Source organism: Oncorhynchus mykiss, chromosome 16 (assembly GCF_013265735.2).
Source record: "Oncorhynchus mykiss isolate Arlee chromosome 16, USDA_OmykA_1.1, whole genome shotgun sequence".
NCBI lineage: Eukaryota > Metazoa > Chordata > Actinopteri > Salmoniformes > Salmonidae > Oncorhynchus > Oncorhynchus mykiss.
The window spans coordinates 62,340,548-62,358,467 of record NC_048580.1 but is presented as its reverse complement, the minus strand read 5'-3'; the positions used below and the strand labels follow the sequence as shown (position 1 = coordinate 62,358,467).

Genomic DNA, 17,920 nt, shown 5'->3' with positions numbered 1-17,920 from the left:
GTCCACATCACCAACAAACTATCATGGTCTAAACACACCAAGACTGCCGTGAAGAGGGCACGACAAAACATATTTCCCATCAGGAGACAGAAGATTTGGCATGGGTCCCCAGATCCTTAAAAAGTTCTACAGCTGCACCATCGAGAGCATCCTGACGGGTTGCATCACCACCTTTTATGGCAACTGCTCGGCCTCCGACCGCAAGGCACTACAGAGGCTAGTGCGTATGGCTCAGTACATCTATGGGGCCAAGCTTCCCGCCGTCCAGCACCTATATGGTGTCAGAGGAAGGCCCAAAAAAGGAGGAAGGCCCAGTCACCCAAGTCATAGACTGTTCTCTCTGCTACCGCACGACAAGTGGTATCGGAGCGCCAAGTCTAGGTCCAAAAGGCTCCTTAACAGCTTATATCCCCAAGCCATAAGACTGAACAGTTCATCAAATGGCTATCCAGACTATTTACATTGACATAAAATAAATACAAAATCAATAATAATTTTACATTGACCCCTCTTTGTTTTTACACTGCTGTTATTCACTGTTTTATCTATGCATAGTCACTTTACCCCTACCTATGTGTGCAAATTACCTCGACTTACCTGTACCCCCACACATTGACTCAGAACCGGTTCCTCCTGTATATAGTCTTGTTATTGTTATTTTATTGTGTTACTTTTTATTTCATTTTTTACTTTAGTTTACTTAGTAAATATTTTCTTGAACTGCATTGGTGGTTATGGATCGTAGGTAAGCATTTCACAGTAAGGTTGTATTCAGCGCACGTGACAAATACTATTTTATTTTATTTGACAATAAAACATAATAATAACATATTTAACAGCACAATAACAACGCAGCAGCACTCATGCTTCCCTCTCACTCCCCTCAAAATCTGAATGAGATCTGGAGATGGTTTTCTACAGTGTTTAAATACCATGTAATCCCATTCTCTCGATCTCGCTCTACTCCCCCTCTCTATCGCTCACTATCTCTCTGCCCTGAGTGACCGGCTTTTGAAGAGATGGAAAGATCCCTGAGGGGATAAGAGGGTAGATGTAAAATGAGAGAGGGGGAAAAGAAGCAACATTTGGGTGAGCGGGGGTGAAGACGAGGAGAACGATATTGGCCAAGCAACCATCATTAGAAGAGTCATCAGCTTCCCCTTACCGTGTTATGTAACAGAGTGACAGCCTGACTTTACTGCAGCTCTACCTGCTTTACTGTAGGTCACCAGCTTTACTGCAGCTCTACCTGCTTTACTGTAGGTCACCAGCTTTACTGCAGCTCTACCTGCTTTGCTGTAGGTCACCAGCTTTACTGCAGCTCTACTAGCTTTACTGCAGCTCTACTAGCTTTACTGTAGGTCACCAGCTTTACTGCAGCTCTACCTGCTTTACTGTAGGTCACCAGCTTCACTGCAGCTCTACCTGCTTTGCTGTAGGTCACCAGCTTTACTGCAGCTCTACTAGCTTTACTGTAGGTCACCAGCTTTACTGCAGCTCTACCTGCTTTACTGTAGGTCACCAGCTTCACTGCAGCTCTACCTGCTTTGCTGTAGGTCACCAGCTTTACGGCAGCTCTACTAGCTTTACTGTAGGTCACCAGCTTTACTGCAGCTCTACCTGCTTTACTGTAGGTCACCAGCTTTACTGCAGCTCTACTAGCTTTACTGTAGGTCACCAGCTTTACTGTAGGTTACCAGCTTTACCAGCCACCTTTGGATCTTAACTAATGCCACTTTAAGATACCAAATACCAGTTGTGAGTTAACCAAACACCATTTCCATGTAGAACATCAGCAGCAGTGGTAGTTGCCATTCATCACAGATCTAGGTTCCGTTTACCCTAACCCAAATCTAAACCTTAACCATTAGGGGGATTTCAAAAAGTAGTGACCAAGTTACAGTGATCTGGGGAAACTTCTAACTCCTGCTCACTCAATATGAATGGATATCCACTGTGAGATATCACACCTCTCATTCTGGCTTCCCAGGCCCATCTTGGTTCTGGAGAAGCCCTGGAGTGGCTGGATTTCTATGACACTGTTACTTATAAAGTGCTTATGATGGAACCACGAGAGGAGGGGGTAGGAGAGGTCCAAATACCAGGGCTCGAATTTGAAAGGGCTGGCTACGGTCCAGTGCAATGTGCATGCGCTTGCACACACACACACACACACACCTTCTGGCACAGTCCTCACAGGAGGGACACAGCATTCTCGTCTCGCCTAAATTTAGTGAAGCTTAGTTGAGAGGCACTCCGATAGGGTGAGTGTGTGGACATGGACGTCCACGTGCACATGACTGTGTACCTGTGTTATCTTCATGCTTCCATCCACTGATTTTTCAGGGATGTCCTTCTGCTTGTGAAGCGGCCCTGATTTAAAGTTGTTTTAATATTCATCCAATGTTGTGTGTAGGTTCTGACTCCTGAGCAGCAGGTCACGGCAGCCAGTAATGACTACAACTTTGACCACCCGGATGCCTTTGACTTTGGCCTGCTGGCACACACACTGAGGAAACTCAAACTGGGCAAGAGTGTAAAGATCCCTGTGTATGACTTCACCACACACGGACGCCAGAAGGACTGGGTGAGAACACACACACACACACACACACACACAGAAATTCATCCCCCCCACATTGCAGTGTTTTCTTCGTCTAGATATTGGGGTAGGGTTATTGCAGTGTAATATTGGTCTAGATATTGGGGTAGGGTTATTGCAGTGTTATCTTGGTCTAGATATTGGGGTAGGGTTATTGCAGTGTTATCTTGGTCTAGATATTGGGGTAGGGTTATTGCAGTGTAATCTTGGTCTAGATATTGGGGTAGGGTTATTGCAGTGTAATATTGGTCTAGATATTGGGGTAGGGTTATTGCAGTGTAATCTTGGTCTAGATATTGGGGTAGGGTTATTGCAGTGTTATCTTGGTCTAGATATTGGGGTAGGGTTATTGCAGTGTAATCTTGGTCTAGATATTGGGGTAGGGTTATTGCAGTGTTTTCTTGGTCTAGATATTGGGGTAGGGTTATTGCAGTGTAATCTTGGTCTAGATATTGGGGTAGGGTTATTGCAGTGTAATCTTGGTCTAGATATTGGGGTAGGGTTATTGCAGTGTAATCTTGGTCTAGATATTGGGGTAGGGTTATTGCAGTGTTATCTTGGTCTAGATATTGGGGTAGGGTTATTGCAGTGTAATCTTGGTCTAGATATTGGGGTAGGGTTATTGCAGTGTAATCTTGGTCTAGATATTGGGGTAGGGTTATTGCAGTGTAATCTTGGTCTAGATATTGGGGTAGGGTTATTGCAGTGTAATCTTGGTCTAGATATTGGGGTAGGGTTATTGCAGTGTTATCTTGGTCTAGATATTGGGGTAGGGTTATTGCAGTGTAATCTTGGTCTAGATATTGGGGTAGGGTTATTGCAGTGTAATCTTGGTCTAGATATTGGGGTAGGGTTATTGCAGTGTAATCTTGGTCTAGATATTGGGGTAGGGTTATTGCAGTGTAATCTTGGTCTAGATATTGGGGTAGGGTTATTGCAGTGTAATCTTGGTCTAGATATTGGGGTAGGGTTATTGCAGTGTAATCTTGGTCTAGATATTGGGGTAGGGTTATTGCAGTGTAATCTTGGTCTAGATATTGGGGTAGGGTTATTGCAGTGTAATCTTGGTCTAGATATTGGGGTAGGGTTATTGCAGTGTAATCTTGGTCTAGATATTGGGGTAGGGTTATTGCAGTGTAATCTTGGTCTAGATATTGGGGTAGGGTTATTGCAGTGTAATCTTGGTCTAGATTACTCAACATCTGGAGTTATGGAGTCGTTTTATGACATTAAGTTGCCATTCAATCCTAGATGCACAGCGGCAGCCATTCATGTTTGTCTTGACATGTTTTATAGTTATCCCATAACTATGAGAAGATTAGCCCTGTTAAGCATTAGCATGGGGGAAGATAGAGAGTTGAAACTCAGTCATGTTTCACTAATAGGCATTACCAGACATAAACAGCACAGGGACCTATTGTGACAGCACAGAAATGTGGACGTGTTACCAAAAACACCACAGACTTTAGGTCTACACTTCTGGAAGTGTTAAAATTAGAGGTTGACCGATTAATCGGAATGGTCGATTAATTAGTGCCGATTTCAGGTTTTCATAACAATCAGAAATCGGTATTATTTAACTAGGCAAGTTAGTTAAGAACACATTCTTATTTTCAATGACGGCCTAGGAACTGTGTGTTAACTGCCTTGTTCAGGGGCAAAACGACAGATTTTCACCTTGTCAGCTCGGGGGATCCAATCTAGCACCTTTACAGTTAACTAGTCCAACGCAATAACGACCTGCCTCTCTCTCGTTGCACTCCACAAGGAGACTGCCTGTTACGCGAATGCAGTAAGCCAAGGTACGTTGCTAGCTAGCATTAAACTTATATTGTAAAAAACAATCAATCATAATCAATAGTTAACTACACATGGTTGATGATATTACTAGATATTATCTAGCGTGTCCTGCGTTGCATATAATCTGACTGAGCATACAAGCATACTTAGATACTTGTATCTGACTGAGCAGTGGTAGGCAGAAGCAGGCGCGTAAACATTCATTCAAACAGCACTTTCCTGCGTTTTGCCAGCAGCTCTTCGTTGTGCGTCAAGCATTGCACTGTTTATGACTTCAAGGTGTAACCAAAGTGAAATTGCTAGCTAGTTAGCGCGCGCTAATAGCGTTTGAAACGTCACTCGCTCTGAGCCTTGCAGTGGTTGTTTCCCTTGCTCTGCATGGGTAACGTTGCTTCGATGGTGGCTGTTGTCGTTGTATTGCTGGTTCGAGCCCAGGTAGGAGCGAGGAGAGGGACGGAAGCTATACTGTTACACTGGCAATACTAAAGTGCCTATAAGAACATCCAATAGTCAAAGGTTAATGAAATACAAATGGTATAGAAGGAAATAGTCCTATAATTCCTATAACTACAACCTAAAACTTCTTACCTTGGAATATTGAAGACTCATGTTTAAAGGAACCATCAGCTTTCATATGTTCTCATGTTCTGAGCAAGGAACTAAAACGTTAGCTTTCTTACATAGCACATATTTCACTTTTACTTTCTTCTCCAACACTTTGTTTTTGCATTATTTAAACCAAATTGAACATGTTTCATTATTTATTTGAGGCTAAATTGATTTTATTGATGTATTATTATATTAAGTTAAAATAAGTGTTCATTCAGTATTGTTGTAATTGTCATTATTACAAATAAATAAATAAAAATCGGCCGATTAATCAGTATCGGCGTTGAAAAATCATAATCGGTCGACCTCTAGTCAAAATCATACTAAACCCACAGCGTGTTTCATCCCTCTCAGAAAACAGTGTATGGAGCCAGTGTTATCATTTTTGAGGGAATCATGGCCTTTGCAGATAAAGAACTGTTACAGGTAAGAATCAGATGTCCCTGTACATTGGCAGTGTGTGTTTGTCATGGTTTGTGTATGTATGTGAGTCCTCTTGTGTGTGTGTGTGTCTTTGTGTGTGTTTACCATGGTGTGTGTGTTTGGCTTGGTATGCGTTTGTCATAGTGTGTGTGTGTGTCTCTCATGGTGTGTGTGTGTTTCTCATGGTGTGTGTGTTTGGCATGGTGTGTGTGTGTGTTTGGCTTGGTGTGTGATTGTCATAGTGTGTGTGTGTTTGTCATAGTATGTGTGTGTCTCTCATGGTGTGTGTGTATTTCTCGTGTGTGTGTGTGTGTTTCTCATGGTGTGTGTGTGTGTGTGTTTCTCATGGTGTGTGTATTTCTCATGGTGGTTGTGTGTGTGTTTCTCATGGTGTGTGTGTATGTGTGTTTCTCATGGTGTGGGTGTGTGTTTCTCATGGTGTGTGTGTGTGTGTTTCTCATGGTGTGTGTGTGTGTTTCTCATGGTGTGTGTGTGTGTGTGTGTGTTTCTCATGGTGTGTGTGTGTGTTTCTCATGGTGTGTGTATGTGTGTGTCTCTCACGGTGTGTGTGTGTGTTTCTCATGGTATGTGTGTGTGTTTCTCATGGTGTGTGTGTGTGTGTGTGTTTCTCATGGTGTGTGTGTGTATGTGTGTTTCTCATGGTGTGTATGTGTGTTTCTCATGGTGTGTGTGTGTGTGTGTGTGTTTCTCATGGTTTGTGTGTGTGTGTGTGTGTTTCTCATGGTGTGTGTGTGTGTGTTTCTCATGGTGTGTGTTTCTCATGGTGTGTGTGTGTTTCTCATGGTGTGTGTGTGCGTGTTTCTCATGGTGTGTGTGTTTGGCATGGTGTGTGTGTGTGTGTGTGTTTCTCATGGTATGTGTGTGTGTTTCTCATGGTGTGTGTGTGTGTGTGTGTTTCTCATGGTGTGTGTGTGTATGTGTGTTTCTCATGGTGTGTATGTGTGTTTCTCATGGTGTGTGTGTGTGTGTGTGTGTTTCTCATGGTTTGTGTGTGTGTGTGTGTGTGTGTTTCTCATGGTGTGTGTGTGTGTGTTTCTCATGGTGTGTGTTTCTCATGGTGTGTATGTGTTTCTCAAGGTGTGTGTGTGTGTTTCTCATGGTGTATGTGTGTGTTTCTCATGGTGTGTGTTTGTGTGTGTTTCTCATGGTGTGTGTGTGTGTTTCTCATGGTGTGTGTGTTTCCCATGGTGTGTGTGTTTCTCTTGGTGTGTGTGTTTCTCATGGTGTGTGTGTGTGTGTTTCTCACGGTGTGTGTGTTTCTCATGGTGTGTGTGTGTTTGTGTGTGTGTGTGTGTGTGTGTTTTTCATGGTGTGTGTTTGTTTCTCATGGTGTGTGTGTGTGTTTCTCATGGTGTCTGTGTGTGTTTCTCATGGTGTGTGTGTGTTTCTCATGGTGTGTCTTTGTTTCTCAAGGTGTGTGTGTGTTTCTCATGTTGTGTGTGTGTGTTTCTCATGGTGTGTGTGTTTGTCTTGGTGTGTGTGTTTCTAGTGGTGTGTGTTTCTCATGGTGTGTGTGTTTGTGTGTTTCTAATGGTGTGTGTGTGTGTGTTTCTAATGGTGTGTGTGTGTGTGTTTCTCATGGTGTGTGTCTTTCTCATGGTGTGTGTGTGTGTGTTTCTCATGGTGTGTGTGTTTCTCATAGTGTGTGTGTGTGTGTGTGTGTGTTTCTCATGGTGTGTGTCTTTCTCATGGTGGGTTTGTTTGTGTGTTTCTCATGGTGTGTGTGTGTGTTTCTCATTGTGTGTGTGTTTCTCATGGTGTGTGTGTGTGTGTGTTTCTCATGTTTTGTGTTCTCCCCTCCCCACAGCTGCTGGACATGAAGATCTTTGTGGAGACTGACTCAGACATCCGTCTGGTGCGTCGGCTGCAGAGGGACATCACAGAGCGTGGCCGGGACATCGATGGAGTCATCAAACAGTACAATAAGTTTGTGAAGCCCGCCTTTGAGCAGTACATCGAGCCAACCATGCGACTGGCTGACATTGTGGTACCACGCGGTAAGATTCGGAACCAGCACACAGACTGAAGTAACATGTATGACCATGTGCTCTCACACACACACACACACACGCACATTTGCTTACACATATTCTCCCTTACATGTAGACATTCAGAGGAGAACTTCCACTTAACTCAAATGTTGACGTAGTCATGCATTGACGTCAATTGGAGACAACGTAAAAAGTAGACTTAGTGCCCTAAACCATTATAATGTACACAACATAATATAATCACTGTCTAATGTCACTTCCCCTTCCTGTGTGTGTCGTATACTGGCAGGAGGAGGCAACATGGTGGCCATAGACTTGATCGTACAGCACGTCCACAGCCAGCTGGAGGAGGTAAGAGTTCCTCCCTTGATCTCTCCTTATACTGTATACAGCTTGACAGATCTACAGCTAACCAGACTGACACCAGATCTACAGCTAACCAGACTGACACCAGATGAACAGCTAACCAGACTGATACCAGATCTACAGCTAACCAGACTGATACCAGATCTACAGCTAACCAGACTGATACCAGATCTACAGCTAACCAGACTGATACCAGATCTACAGCTAACCAGACTGACACCAGATCTCTAGCTAACCAGACTGATACCAGATCTACAGCTAACCAGACTGATACCAGATCTACAGCTAACCAGACTGATACCAGATCTACAGCTAACCAGACTGATACCAGATCTACAGCTAACCAGACTGACACCAGATCTCTAGCTAACCAGACTGACACCAGATCTACAGCTAACCAGACTGACACCAGATGAACAGCTAACCAGACTGATACCAGATCTACAGCTAACCAGACTGATACCAGATCTACAGCTAACCAGACTGATACCAGATCTACAGCTAACCAGACTGATACCAGATCTACAGCTAACCAGACTGACACCAGATCTCTAGCTAACCAGACTGATACCAGATCTACAGCTAACCAGACTGATACCAGATCTACAGCTAACCAGACTGATACCAGATCTCTAGCTAACCAGACTGACACCAGATCTACAGCTAACCAGACTGATACCAGATCTCTAGCTAACCAGACTGACACCAGATCTACAGCTAACCAGACTGACACCAGATCTCTAGCTAACCAGACTGATACCAGATTTCTAGCTAACCAGACTGACACCAGATCTACAGCTAACCAGACTGACACCAGATCTACAGCTAACCAGACTGATACCAGATCTACAGCTAACCAGACTGATACCAGATCTACAGCTAACCAGACTAATACCAGATCTACAGCTAACAAGACTGACACCAGATCTACAGCTTTCCAGCTAACCAGACTGATGCCAGATATCCAGCTAACCAGACTGATGCCAGCTCCATTTCCCCCTCTAGTGGAACAAGAAAGCATTTTCTGTAATACCTCTACATTTCATGATTTCCTGAGAAAGACCAGGGGCGTTTTGCTCTGTGACTTGTGGTACATGCACTAATAGCTAGCAGGATTGGTGTGTCAGTTCTATATCAATTCAGGCGACGGAAATGAAATTCCAGTTCACAAATTAAAATAAATGTTTTCTGATCCTAAAATGCAATTTCAGTTCATCGCCTAAAGTTGAACAAATTGAAGTGGTATCGCTTCCACCCCCCGTTACCAATGAAGGCATGTGTTGTTATTGTGGTGTTACCTATTTGACACGGTACTATTGACCTTGCCCCACCTGCACACAGACTCTCATACTCCTCCTTCCATCCCTCCAACTCCTCCCTCTATCCCTCCATCACACAGCGTGAGCTCAGCGTCAGGTAGAGTAGCACACGTCTTTACTGTACCGCCGAACCCCTCTCCCCCACACCCCAGTTCCCAGATGGAGGGCCAGAAGAGGGGGGCACAAAACATGAGAATGTAGAAGTTGCCCTAAATCACTGATACAGGGTCAGATATCCTTATCTGTTCCCAGATATGGTTACGGGCAACTTCTACATCGAAGCCACGAAGCCAGCATCCTCACTCTCCAACTGCTTGCTGCTGTTACACAGAATCATCCCCAGGAGCCCACCTTGTCAACGACTCATCCAGTACAGTGAAGGATGTATCAGCATCTATGGGAAATGAGTCTTCCATTACAGGTAGCAATAGTAATTGGCATGTCACCACGTGTGACACCACATACGCTGTTAAAGCATGCGGTACAAAAACAGCTTTGAGTGAGATTTGAGAGACTCTCTTCCCTTTGACAGACACGCCACACGTCACTTCTGTGTTTATAACGCTTCTATGTGCAGCAGGCAGTTGATTGGAGGATGTTGTTTTTTCCTCTACCTTACATACATGATGGCTCACACACAACCACCCGCTGCATTCTGTGTCTAACAATAATCTACTGAGACATTTTCACTGACCCCTCCTCTCAGCTCCAGAGAGAGAGAGAGGAAGAGTGTGAGATAGAGAAAGACCGTTATTGTCACACAATCTAAAACCTCTGTTTTCTATACCTATTATTAAAAGCTGAGTTTTTCCATTGAGTATGTCGGCCACAACAGATCAGAGCGAGAGAGAGAGGAAGTGTGTTTGGTGTCTGTCTTTAGACACAGGATGTATCAGGGCCTTTGAGCTGTGAGTCGTACCTCTGTGCTTTACCTCTGTACTGCAGAGACACAGTGTAGGTGTGACAGCTGAAGCCACCCTGAGAGCAGCCCACGTGTACACACGACACACAATGCCACAACCGCTGACGGAATAGTAGTGACCATTGTTACTGAGTGGACTAACCGAGTTGAACTATTATTTGTAAGTTCATGAAAAAGACTATTTTGCAACCTTGTATAGCAATTTGTCTTGGTCTAAGGAATTGTGAGGATTGCTCACAGCGGATTCAGCTGTCACACACATCACTGTATCACATGATCATATCTTTATCCATCCCTTTATTTACCCGATGTTGTCTGTTTCTTTTATTTTCTTCCTCTTTTCTGTTGTCGTCATTGTGTGTCTCTGTCATTGTGTGTCGTTATGTTTCGTCCAAACCCTCTTCTCTCCATAGAGGAAACTGCGCTGGGATATGTGAGCAGATTTGCTTATGATTTATCTGTGTTTGCATTTTCTTTCTTTTAAAGTTCGGTATCCCATATGAGTTTTGTTTTGAGAGAGTGAAATGGTATCACAGCTTGGTCTTTGTATCTCAAAGTGTGGGGATTTAATGTGATACAACTCAACTCAAAAGCTTGCATGACCTCAATTCTAATCTTTGGCAAGACCAGGGGTTTGTTCAGTTTGCTTAAACATTTGCAGCGTTGCGTAACGTTGCGCTTGTACTGAACGACACGTTTCCCCAAAGTGCTCTTCAACGTTCTTGAACAGACTTTGAGGGACGTTTGCTCCGTTTGGTGGGTGTGGTGGGATGTGGCTTGAAGCAATAAGTGACGTATTTAAAGGGCAGCGGCCATGCTGATAGCATTCCCCAACCACCAACCCAACCACTCCCCATTTTTCAACTGGTTGTTCAGCACAGCACTGTTTCCATTTAGTTGAAAATTGCATTACGTCTCTTTGTACTGAACGCAGCCCAGAACTCATTGTGTTGTATGTTTTAAAGTCAGATTCTAGTCCAAAACCTAGTTTGATTGTTTTTTCTTTGAATCAGCCTGTGTTGATCTGAATTGAGTAGTTGTGCTTTCTTTGAGTTGGTGTGGGTGTGTGTGGGTTGGTTGGTTATTTTATCCTTGCGTGGACCTAAAATGCCCCAAAGTCCCCACAAGGATAGTAAAACAATGAACATTCTAGTGGGGACATTTTCCACATCCCCATGAGGACAAAGGCTATTTTAAGTTTAGGGGTTAGGTCTAGGGTTAGAGTTACAATTAGGGTTAAGGGTTAGTGGTTTGGGTTAAGGTTATGGTAAGGATAAGGGTTAGTGGTTTGGGTTAAGGTTATGGTAAGGATAAGGGTTAGTGTGAAGGGTTAAGGTTATGGTAAGGGTAAGGGTTAGTGTGAAGGGTTAAGGTTGTGGTTAGGATAAGGGTTAGTGGTTTGGGTTAAGGTTGTGGTAAGGATAAGGGTTAGTGGTTTGGGTTAAGGTTAAGGTTGTGATAAGGGTGAGTGTGAAGGGTGAAGGTTATGGTAAGGATAAGGGTTAGTATGAAGGGTTAAGGTTGTGGTAAGGATAAGGGTTAGTGTGAAGGGTTAAGGTTGTGGTAAGGATAAGGGTTAGTGTGAAGGGTTATGGTAAGGATAAGGGTTAGTGTGAAGGGTTAAGGTTATGATAAGGATAAGGGTTAGTGTGAAGGGTTAAGGTTATGGTAAGGATAAGGGTTAAGGTTGTGGTAAGGATAAGGGTTAGTATGAAGGGGTTAGGTTATGGTAAGGATAAGGGTTAGTGTGATGGGTTAAGGTTATGGTGAGGATAAGGGTTAGTGTGAAGGGTTAAGGTTTTGGGAAGGATAAGGGTTAGTGTGAAGGGGTTAGTGGTTTGGGTTAGGGTTATGGTAAGGATACGGGTTAGTGGTTTGGGTTAAGGTTGTGGTTCGGATAAGGGTTAGTGTAAAGGGTTATGGTAAGGATAAGGGTTAGTGGTTTGGGTTAAGGTTGTGGTAAGGATAAGGGTTAGTGTGAAGGGGTCAGTGGTTTGGGTTAAGGTTATGGTAAGGATAAGGGTTAGTGGTTTGGGTTAAGGTTATGGTTATGGTAAGGATAAGGGTTAGTGTGAAGGGTTAAGGTTATGGTAAGGAAAAGGGTTAGTGTGAAGGGTTAAGGTTATGGTAAGGATAAGGGTTAGTGGTTTGGGTTAAGGTTATGGTAAGGATAAGGGTTATGGTAAGGATAAGGGTTAGTGTGAAGGTTTAAGGTCATGGTAAGGATAAGGGTGAAGGGTTAAGGTTATGGTAAGTATAAGGGTTAGTGTGAAGGGTTAAGGTTATGGTAAGGATAAGGGTTAGTATGAAGGGTTAAGGTTGTGGTAAGGATAAGGGTTAGTGTGAAGGGTTAAGGTTATGGTAAGGATAAGGGTTAGTGGTTTGGGTTAAGGTTGTGGTAAGGATAAGGGTGAGTGTGAAGGGTTATGGTAAGGATAAGGGTTAGTGTGAAGGGTTAAGGTTATGGTTAGTATGAAGGGTTAAGGTTATGGTAAGGATAAGGGTTAGTGTGAAGGGTTAAGGTTATGGTAAGGATAAGGGTTAGTGTGAAGGGTTAAGGTTATGGTAAGGATACGGGTTAGTATGAAGGGTTAAGGTTATGGTAAGGATAAGGGTTAGTATGAAGGGTTAAGGTTGTGGTAAGGATAAGGGTTAGTGTGAAGGGTTAAGGTTGTGGTAAGGATAAGGGTTAGTATGAAGGGTTAAGGTTGTGGTAAGGATAAGGGTTAGTGTGAAGGGTTAAGGTTATGGTAAGGATAAGGGTTAGTGGTTTAGGTTAAGGGTATGGTAAGGATAAGGGTGAGTGTGAAGGGTTAAGGTTATGGTTAGTATGAAGGGTTAAGGTTATGGTAAGGATAAGGGTTAGTGTGAAGGGTTAAGGTCATGGTAAGGATAAAGGTTAGTGTGAAGTGTTGAGGTTATGGTAAGAATAAGGGTTAGTGTGAAGGGTTAAGGTTATGTTAAGGATAAGGGTTAGTGTGAAGGGTTAAGGTTATGGTAAGGATAAAGGTTAGTGTGAAGGGTTAAGGTTATGGTAAGGATAAGGGTTAGTGTGAAGGGTTAAGGTTATGGTTAGTATGAAGGGTTAAGGTTATGGTAAGGATAAGGGTTAGTGTGAAGGGTTAAGGTTATGGTAAGGATAAGGGTTAGTGTGAAGGGTTATGGTAAGGATAAGGCTTAGTGTGAAGGGTTAAGGTTATGGTAAGGGTTATTGTGAAGGGTTAAGGTTATGGTAAGGATAAGGGTTAGTGGTTTGGGTTAAGGTTATGGTAAGAATAATGGTGAGTGTGAAGGGTTTAGGTTATGGTAAGGATAAGGGTTAGTGTGAAGGGTTAAGGTTATGGTTAGTATGAAGGTTTAAGGTTATGGTAAGGATATGGGTTAGTGTTAAGGTTATGGTATGGATAAGGGTTAGTGTGAAGGTTTAAGGTCATGGTAAGGATAAGGGTGAAGGGTTAAGGTTATGGCAAGGATAAGGGTTAGTGTGAAGGGCTAAGGTTATGGTAAGGATAAGGGTTAGTATGAAGGGTTAAGGTTGTGGTAAGGATAAGGGTTAGTGTGAAGGGTTAAGGTTATGGTAAGGATAAGGGTTAGTGGTTTGGGTTAAGGTTATGGTAAGGATAAAGGTGAGTGTGAAGGGTTATGGTAAGGATAAGGGTTAGTGTGAAGGGTTAAGGTTATGGTTAGTATGAAGGGTTAATGTTATGGTAAGGATAAGGGTTAGTGTGAAGGGTTAAGGTTATGGTAAGGATAAGGGTTAGTGTGAAGGGTTAAGGTTATGGTAAGGATACGGGTTAGTATGAAGGGTTAAGGTTATGGTAAGGATAAGGGTTAGTAAGGATATGGGTTAGTGTTAAGGTTATGGTATGGATAAGGGCTAGTGTGAAGGTTTAAGGTCATGGTAAGGATAAGGGTGAAGGGTTAAGGTTATGGTAAGGATAAGGGTTAGTGTGAAGGGCTAAGGTTATTGTAAGGATAAGGGTTAGTATGAAGGGTTAAGGTTGTGGTAAGGATAAGGGTTAGTGTGAAGGGTTAAGGTTATGGTAAGGATAAGGGTTAGTGGTTTGGGTTAAGGTTATGGTAAGGATAAAGGTGAGTGTGAAGGGTTATGGTAAGGATAAGGGTTAGTGTGAAGGGTTAAGGTTATGGTTAGTATGAAGGGTTAAGGTTATGGTAAGGATAAGGGTTAGTGTGAAGGGTTAAGGTTATGGTAAGGATAAGGGTTAGTGTGAAGGGTTAAGGTTATGGTAAGGATACGGGTTAATATGAAGGGTTAAGGTTATGGTAAGGATAAGGGTTAGTGGTTTAGGTTAAGGGTATGGTAAGGATAAGGGTGAGTGTGAAGGGTTAAGGTTATGGTTAATATGAAGGGTTAAGGTTATGGTAAGGATAAGGGTTAGTGTGAAGGGTTAAGGTTATGGTAAGGATAAAGGTTAGTGTGAAGTGTTGAGGTTATGGTAAGAATTAGGGTTAGTGTGAAGGGTTAAGGTTATGGTAAGGATAAGGGTTAGTGTGAAGGGTTAAGGTTATGGTAAGGATAAAGGTTAGTGTGAAGGGTTAAGGTTATGGTAAGGATAAGGGTTAGTGTGAAGGGTTAAGGTTATGGTTAGTATGAAGGGTTAAGGTTATGGTAAGGGTAAGGGTTAGTGTGAAGGGTTAAGGTTATGGTTAGTATGAAGGGTTAAGGTTATGCTAAGGATAAGGGTTAGTGTGAAGGGTTAAGGTTATGGTAAGGATAAGGCTTAGTGTGAAGGGTTAAGGTTATGGTAAGGGTTATTGTGAAGGGTTAAGGTTATGGTAAGAATAAGGGTTGGTGGTGTGGGTTAAGGTTATGGTAAGAATAAGGGTGAGTGTGAAGGGTTTAGGTTATGGTAAGGATAAGGGTTAGTGTGAAGGGTTAAGGTTATGGTTAGTATGAAGGTTTAAGGTTATGGTAAGGATATGGGTTAGTGTGAAGGGTTAAGGTTATGGTAAGGATAAGGGTTAGTGTGAAGGGTTAAGGTTATGGTAAGGATAAGGGTTAGTGTGAAGGGTTATGGTAAGGATAAGGGTTAGTGTGAAGGGTTAAGGTTATGGTAAGGATAAAGGTTAGTGTGAAGGGTTAAGGTTGTGGTAAGGATAAGGGTTAGTGTGAAGGGTTAAGGTTATGGTTAGTATGAAGGGTTAAGGTTATGGTAAGGATAAGGGTTAGTGTGAAGGGTTAAGGTTATGGTTAGTATGAAGGGTTAAGGTTATGGTAAGGATAAGGGTTAGTGTGAAGGGTTAAGGTTATGGTAAGAATAAGGGTTAGTAAGGATATGGGTTAGTGTTAAGGTTATGGTATGGATAAGGGCTAGTGTGAAGGTTTAAGGTCATGGTAAGGATAAGGGTGAAGGGTTAAGGTTATGGTAAGGATAAGGGTTAGTGTGAAGGGCTAAGGTTATTGTAAGGATAAGGGTTAGTATGAAGGGTTAAGGTTGTGGTAAGGATAAGGGTTAGTGTGAAGGGTTAAGGTTATGGTAAGGATAAGGGTTAGTGGTTTGGGTTAAGGTTATGGTAAGGATAAAGGTGAGTGTGAAGGGTTATGGTAAGGATAAGGGTTAGTGTGAAGGGTTAAGGTTATGGTTAGTATGAAGGGTTAAGGTTATGGTAAGGATAAGGGTTAGTGTGAAGGGTTAAGGTTATGGTAAGGATAAGGGTTAGTGTGAAGGGTTAAGGTTATGGTAAGGATACGGGTTAATATGAAGGGTTAAGGTTATGGTAAGGATAAGGGTTAGTGGTTTAGGTTAAGGGTATGGTAAGGATAAGGGTGAGTGTGAAGGGTTAAGGTTATGGTTAATATGAAGGGTTAAGGTTATGGTAAGGATAAGGGTTAGTGTGAAGGGTTAAGGTTATGGTAAGGATAAAGGTTAGTGTGAAGTGTTGAGGTTATGGTAAGAATTAGGGTTAGTGTGAAGGGTTAAGGTTATGGTAAGGATAAGGGTTAGTGTGAAGGGTTAAGGTTATGGTAAGGATAAAGGTTAGTGTGAAGGGTTAAGGTTATGGTAAGGATAAGGGTTAGTGTGAAGGGTTAAGGTTATGGTTAGTATGAAGGGTTAAGGTTATGGTAAGGGTAAGGGTTAGTGTGAAGGGTTAAGGTTATGGTTAGTATGAAGGGTTAAGGTTATGCTAAGGATAAGGGTTAGTGTGAAGGGTTAAGGTTATGGTAAGGATAAGGCTTAGTGTGAAGGGTTAAGGTTATGGTAAGGGTTATTGTGAAGGGTTAAGGTTATGGTAAGAATAAGGGTTGGTGGTGTGGGTTAAGGTTATGGTAAGAATAAGGGTGAGTGTGAAGGGTTTAGGTTATGGTAAGGATAAGGGTTAGTGTGAAGGGTTAAGGTTATGGTTAGTATGAAGGTTTAAGGTTATGGTAAGGATATGGGTTAGTGTGAAGGGTTAAGGTTATGGTAAGGATAAGGGTTAGTGTGAAGGGTTAAGGTTATGGTAAGGATAAGGGTTAGTGTGAAGGGTTATGGTAAGGATAAGGGTTAGTGTGAAGGGTTAAGGTTATGGTAAGGATAAAGGTTAGTGTGAAGGGTTAAGGTTGTGGTAAGGATAAGGGTTAGTGTGAAGGGTTAAGGTTATGGTTAGTATGAAGGGTTAAGGTTATGGTAAGGATAAGGGTTAGTGTGAAGGGTTAAGGTTATGGTTAGTATGAAGGGTTAAGGTTATGGTAAGGATAAGGGTTAGTGTGAAGGGTTAAGGTTATGGTAAGAATAAGGGTTAGTGTGAAGGGTTAAGGTTATGGTAAGGATAAGGGTTAGTGTGAAGGGTTAAGGTTATGGTAAGAATAAGGGTTAGTGTGAAGGGTTAAGGTTATGGTAAGGATAAGGGTTAGTGTGAAGGGTTAAGGTTATGGTAAGGATAAGGGTTAGTGTGAAGGGTTAAGGTTATGGTAAGGGTAAGGTTTAGTGTGAAGGGTTAAGGTTATGGTAAGGATAGGGGTTAGTGTGAAGGGTTAAGGTTATGGTAAGGATAAGGGTTAGTGTGAAGGGGTTAGGTTATGGTAAGGATATGGGTTAGTGTGAAGGGTTAAGGTTATGGTACGGATAAGGGTTAGTGTGAAGGGTTAAGGTTATGGTAAGGATAAGGGTTAGTGTGAAGGGTTAAGGTTATGGTAAGGATAAGGGTTAGTGTGAAGGGGTTAGGTTATGGTAAGGATAGGGGTTAGTGTGAAGGGTTAAGGTTATGGTAAGGATAAGGGTTAGTGTGAAGGGTTAAGGTTATTGTACGGATAAGGGTTAGTGTGAAGGGTTAAGGTTATGGTAAGGATAAGGGTTAGTGTGAAGGGTTAAGGTTATGGTAAGGATAAGGGTTAGTGTGAAGGGGTTAGGTTATGGTAAGGATAGGGGTTAGTGTGAAGGGTTAAGGTTATGGTAAGGATAAGGGTTAGTGTGAAGGGTTAAGGTTATGGTAAGGATAAGGGTTAGTGTGAAGGGTTAAGGTTATGGTAAGGATAAGGGTTAGTGTGAAGGGTTAAGGTTATGGTAAGGATAAGGGTTAGTGTGAAGGGGTTAGGTTATGGTAAGGATAGGGGTTAGTATGAAGGGTTAAGGTTATGGTAAGGATAAGGGTTAATGTGAAGGGTTAGGGGAAATAGGATTTTGAATGGAAATTCATTTTAGATCCCCACATGGATAGAAGAACAAAACGTGTGTTTGTGTTTGTATGTGGGTAATCCCATGAATCACATGGGATTATAACAACACTAAGAGAACACAGCTTTCTTCATGTTCCTCAGATTACGTGTTGAGAGTCTCAAATTAATCAGAACCAAATCACTGTGTTTACACCACCATTAGTACCGAAGGACACTTGATCCAACGTTTCCTGACTACAGTGCCTTGCG

At 42.5% G+C, this 17,920-nt stretch overlaps 1 protein-coding gene and 1 long non-coding RNA gene across 15 annotated transcripts in view; both read left to right on the top strand.

The window, feature by feature from the left end:
- The window catches only part of uckl1b (uridine-cytidine kinase 1-like 1b), a 58,193-nt gene that overhangs the window by 28,513 nt on the left and 11,760 nt on the right, over positions 1–17,920 (top strand). For 6 of the 7 annotated variants that reach the window (XM_036947520.1, XM_036947522.1, XM_036947516.1 and 3 more), the window contains 5 exons: positions 2,417–2,587; positions 5,366–5,437; positions 7,263–7,452; positions 7,736–7,797; positions 10,467–10,486. In XM_036947520.1, the coding sequence (XP_036803415.1) occupies positions 2,417–2,587; positions 5,366–5,437; positions 7,263–7,452; positions 7,736–7,797; positions 10,467–10,486 (515 nt within the window). Of the gene's footprint in view, positions 1–2,416; positions 2,588–5,365; positions 5,438–7,262; positions 7,453–7,735; positions 7,798–9,211; positions 9,229–10,466; positions 10,487–17,920 lie in introns of all 7 variants that reach the window. The other variant, XM_036947519.1, reaches the window with a different exon arrangement.
- On the top strand, positions 11,359–16,102 carry LOC118939568. Of its 8 annotated transcripts, none has more exons than XR_005036578.1 (5): positions 11,359–11,388; positions 13,446–13,587; positions 13,912–14,195; positions 14,406–14,671; positions 15,818–16,102. It is a non-coding gene; the product is annotated as an uncharacterized LOC118939568 (long non-coding RNA). The 8 variants fall into 8 exon arrangements; XR_005036576.1 differs by lacking the exon at positions 11,359–11,388 and adding an exon at positions 12,132–12,371; XR_005036575.1 differs by lacking the exon at positions 11,359–11,388 and adding an exon at positions 12,617–12,649.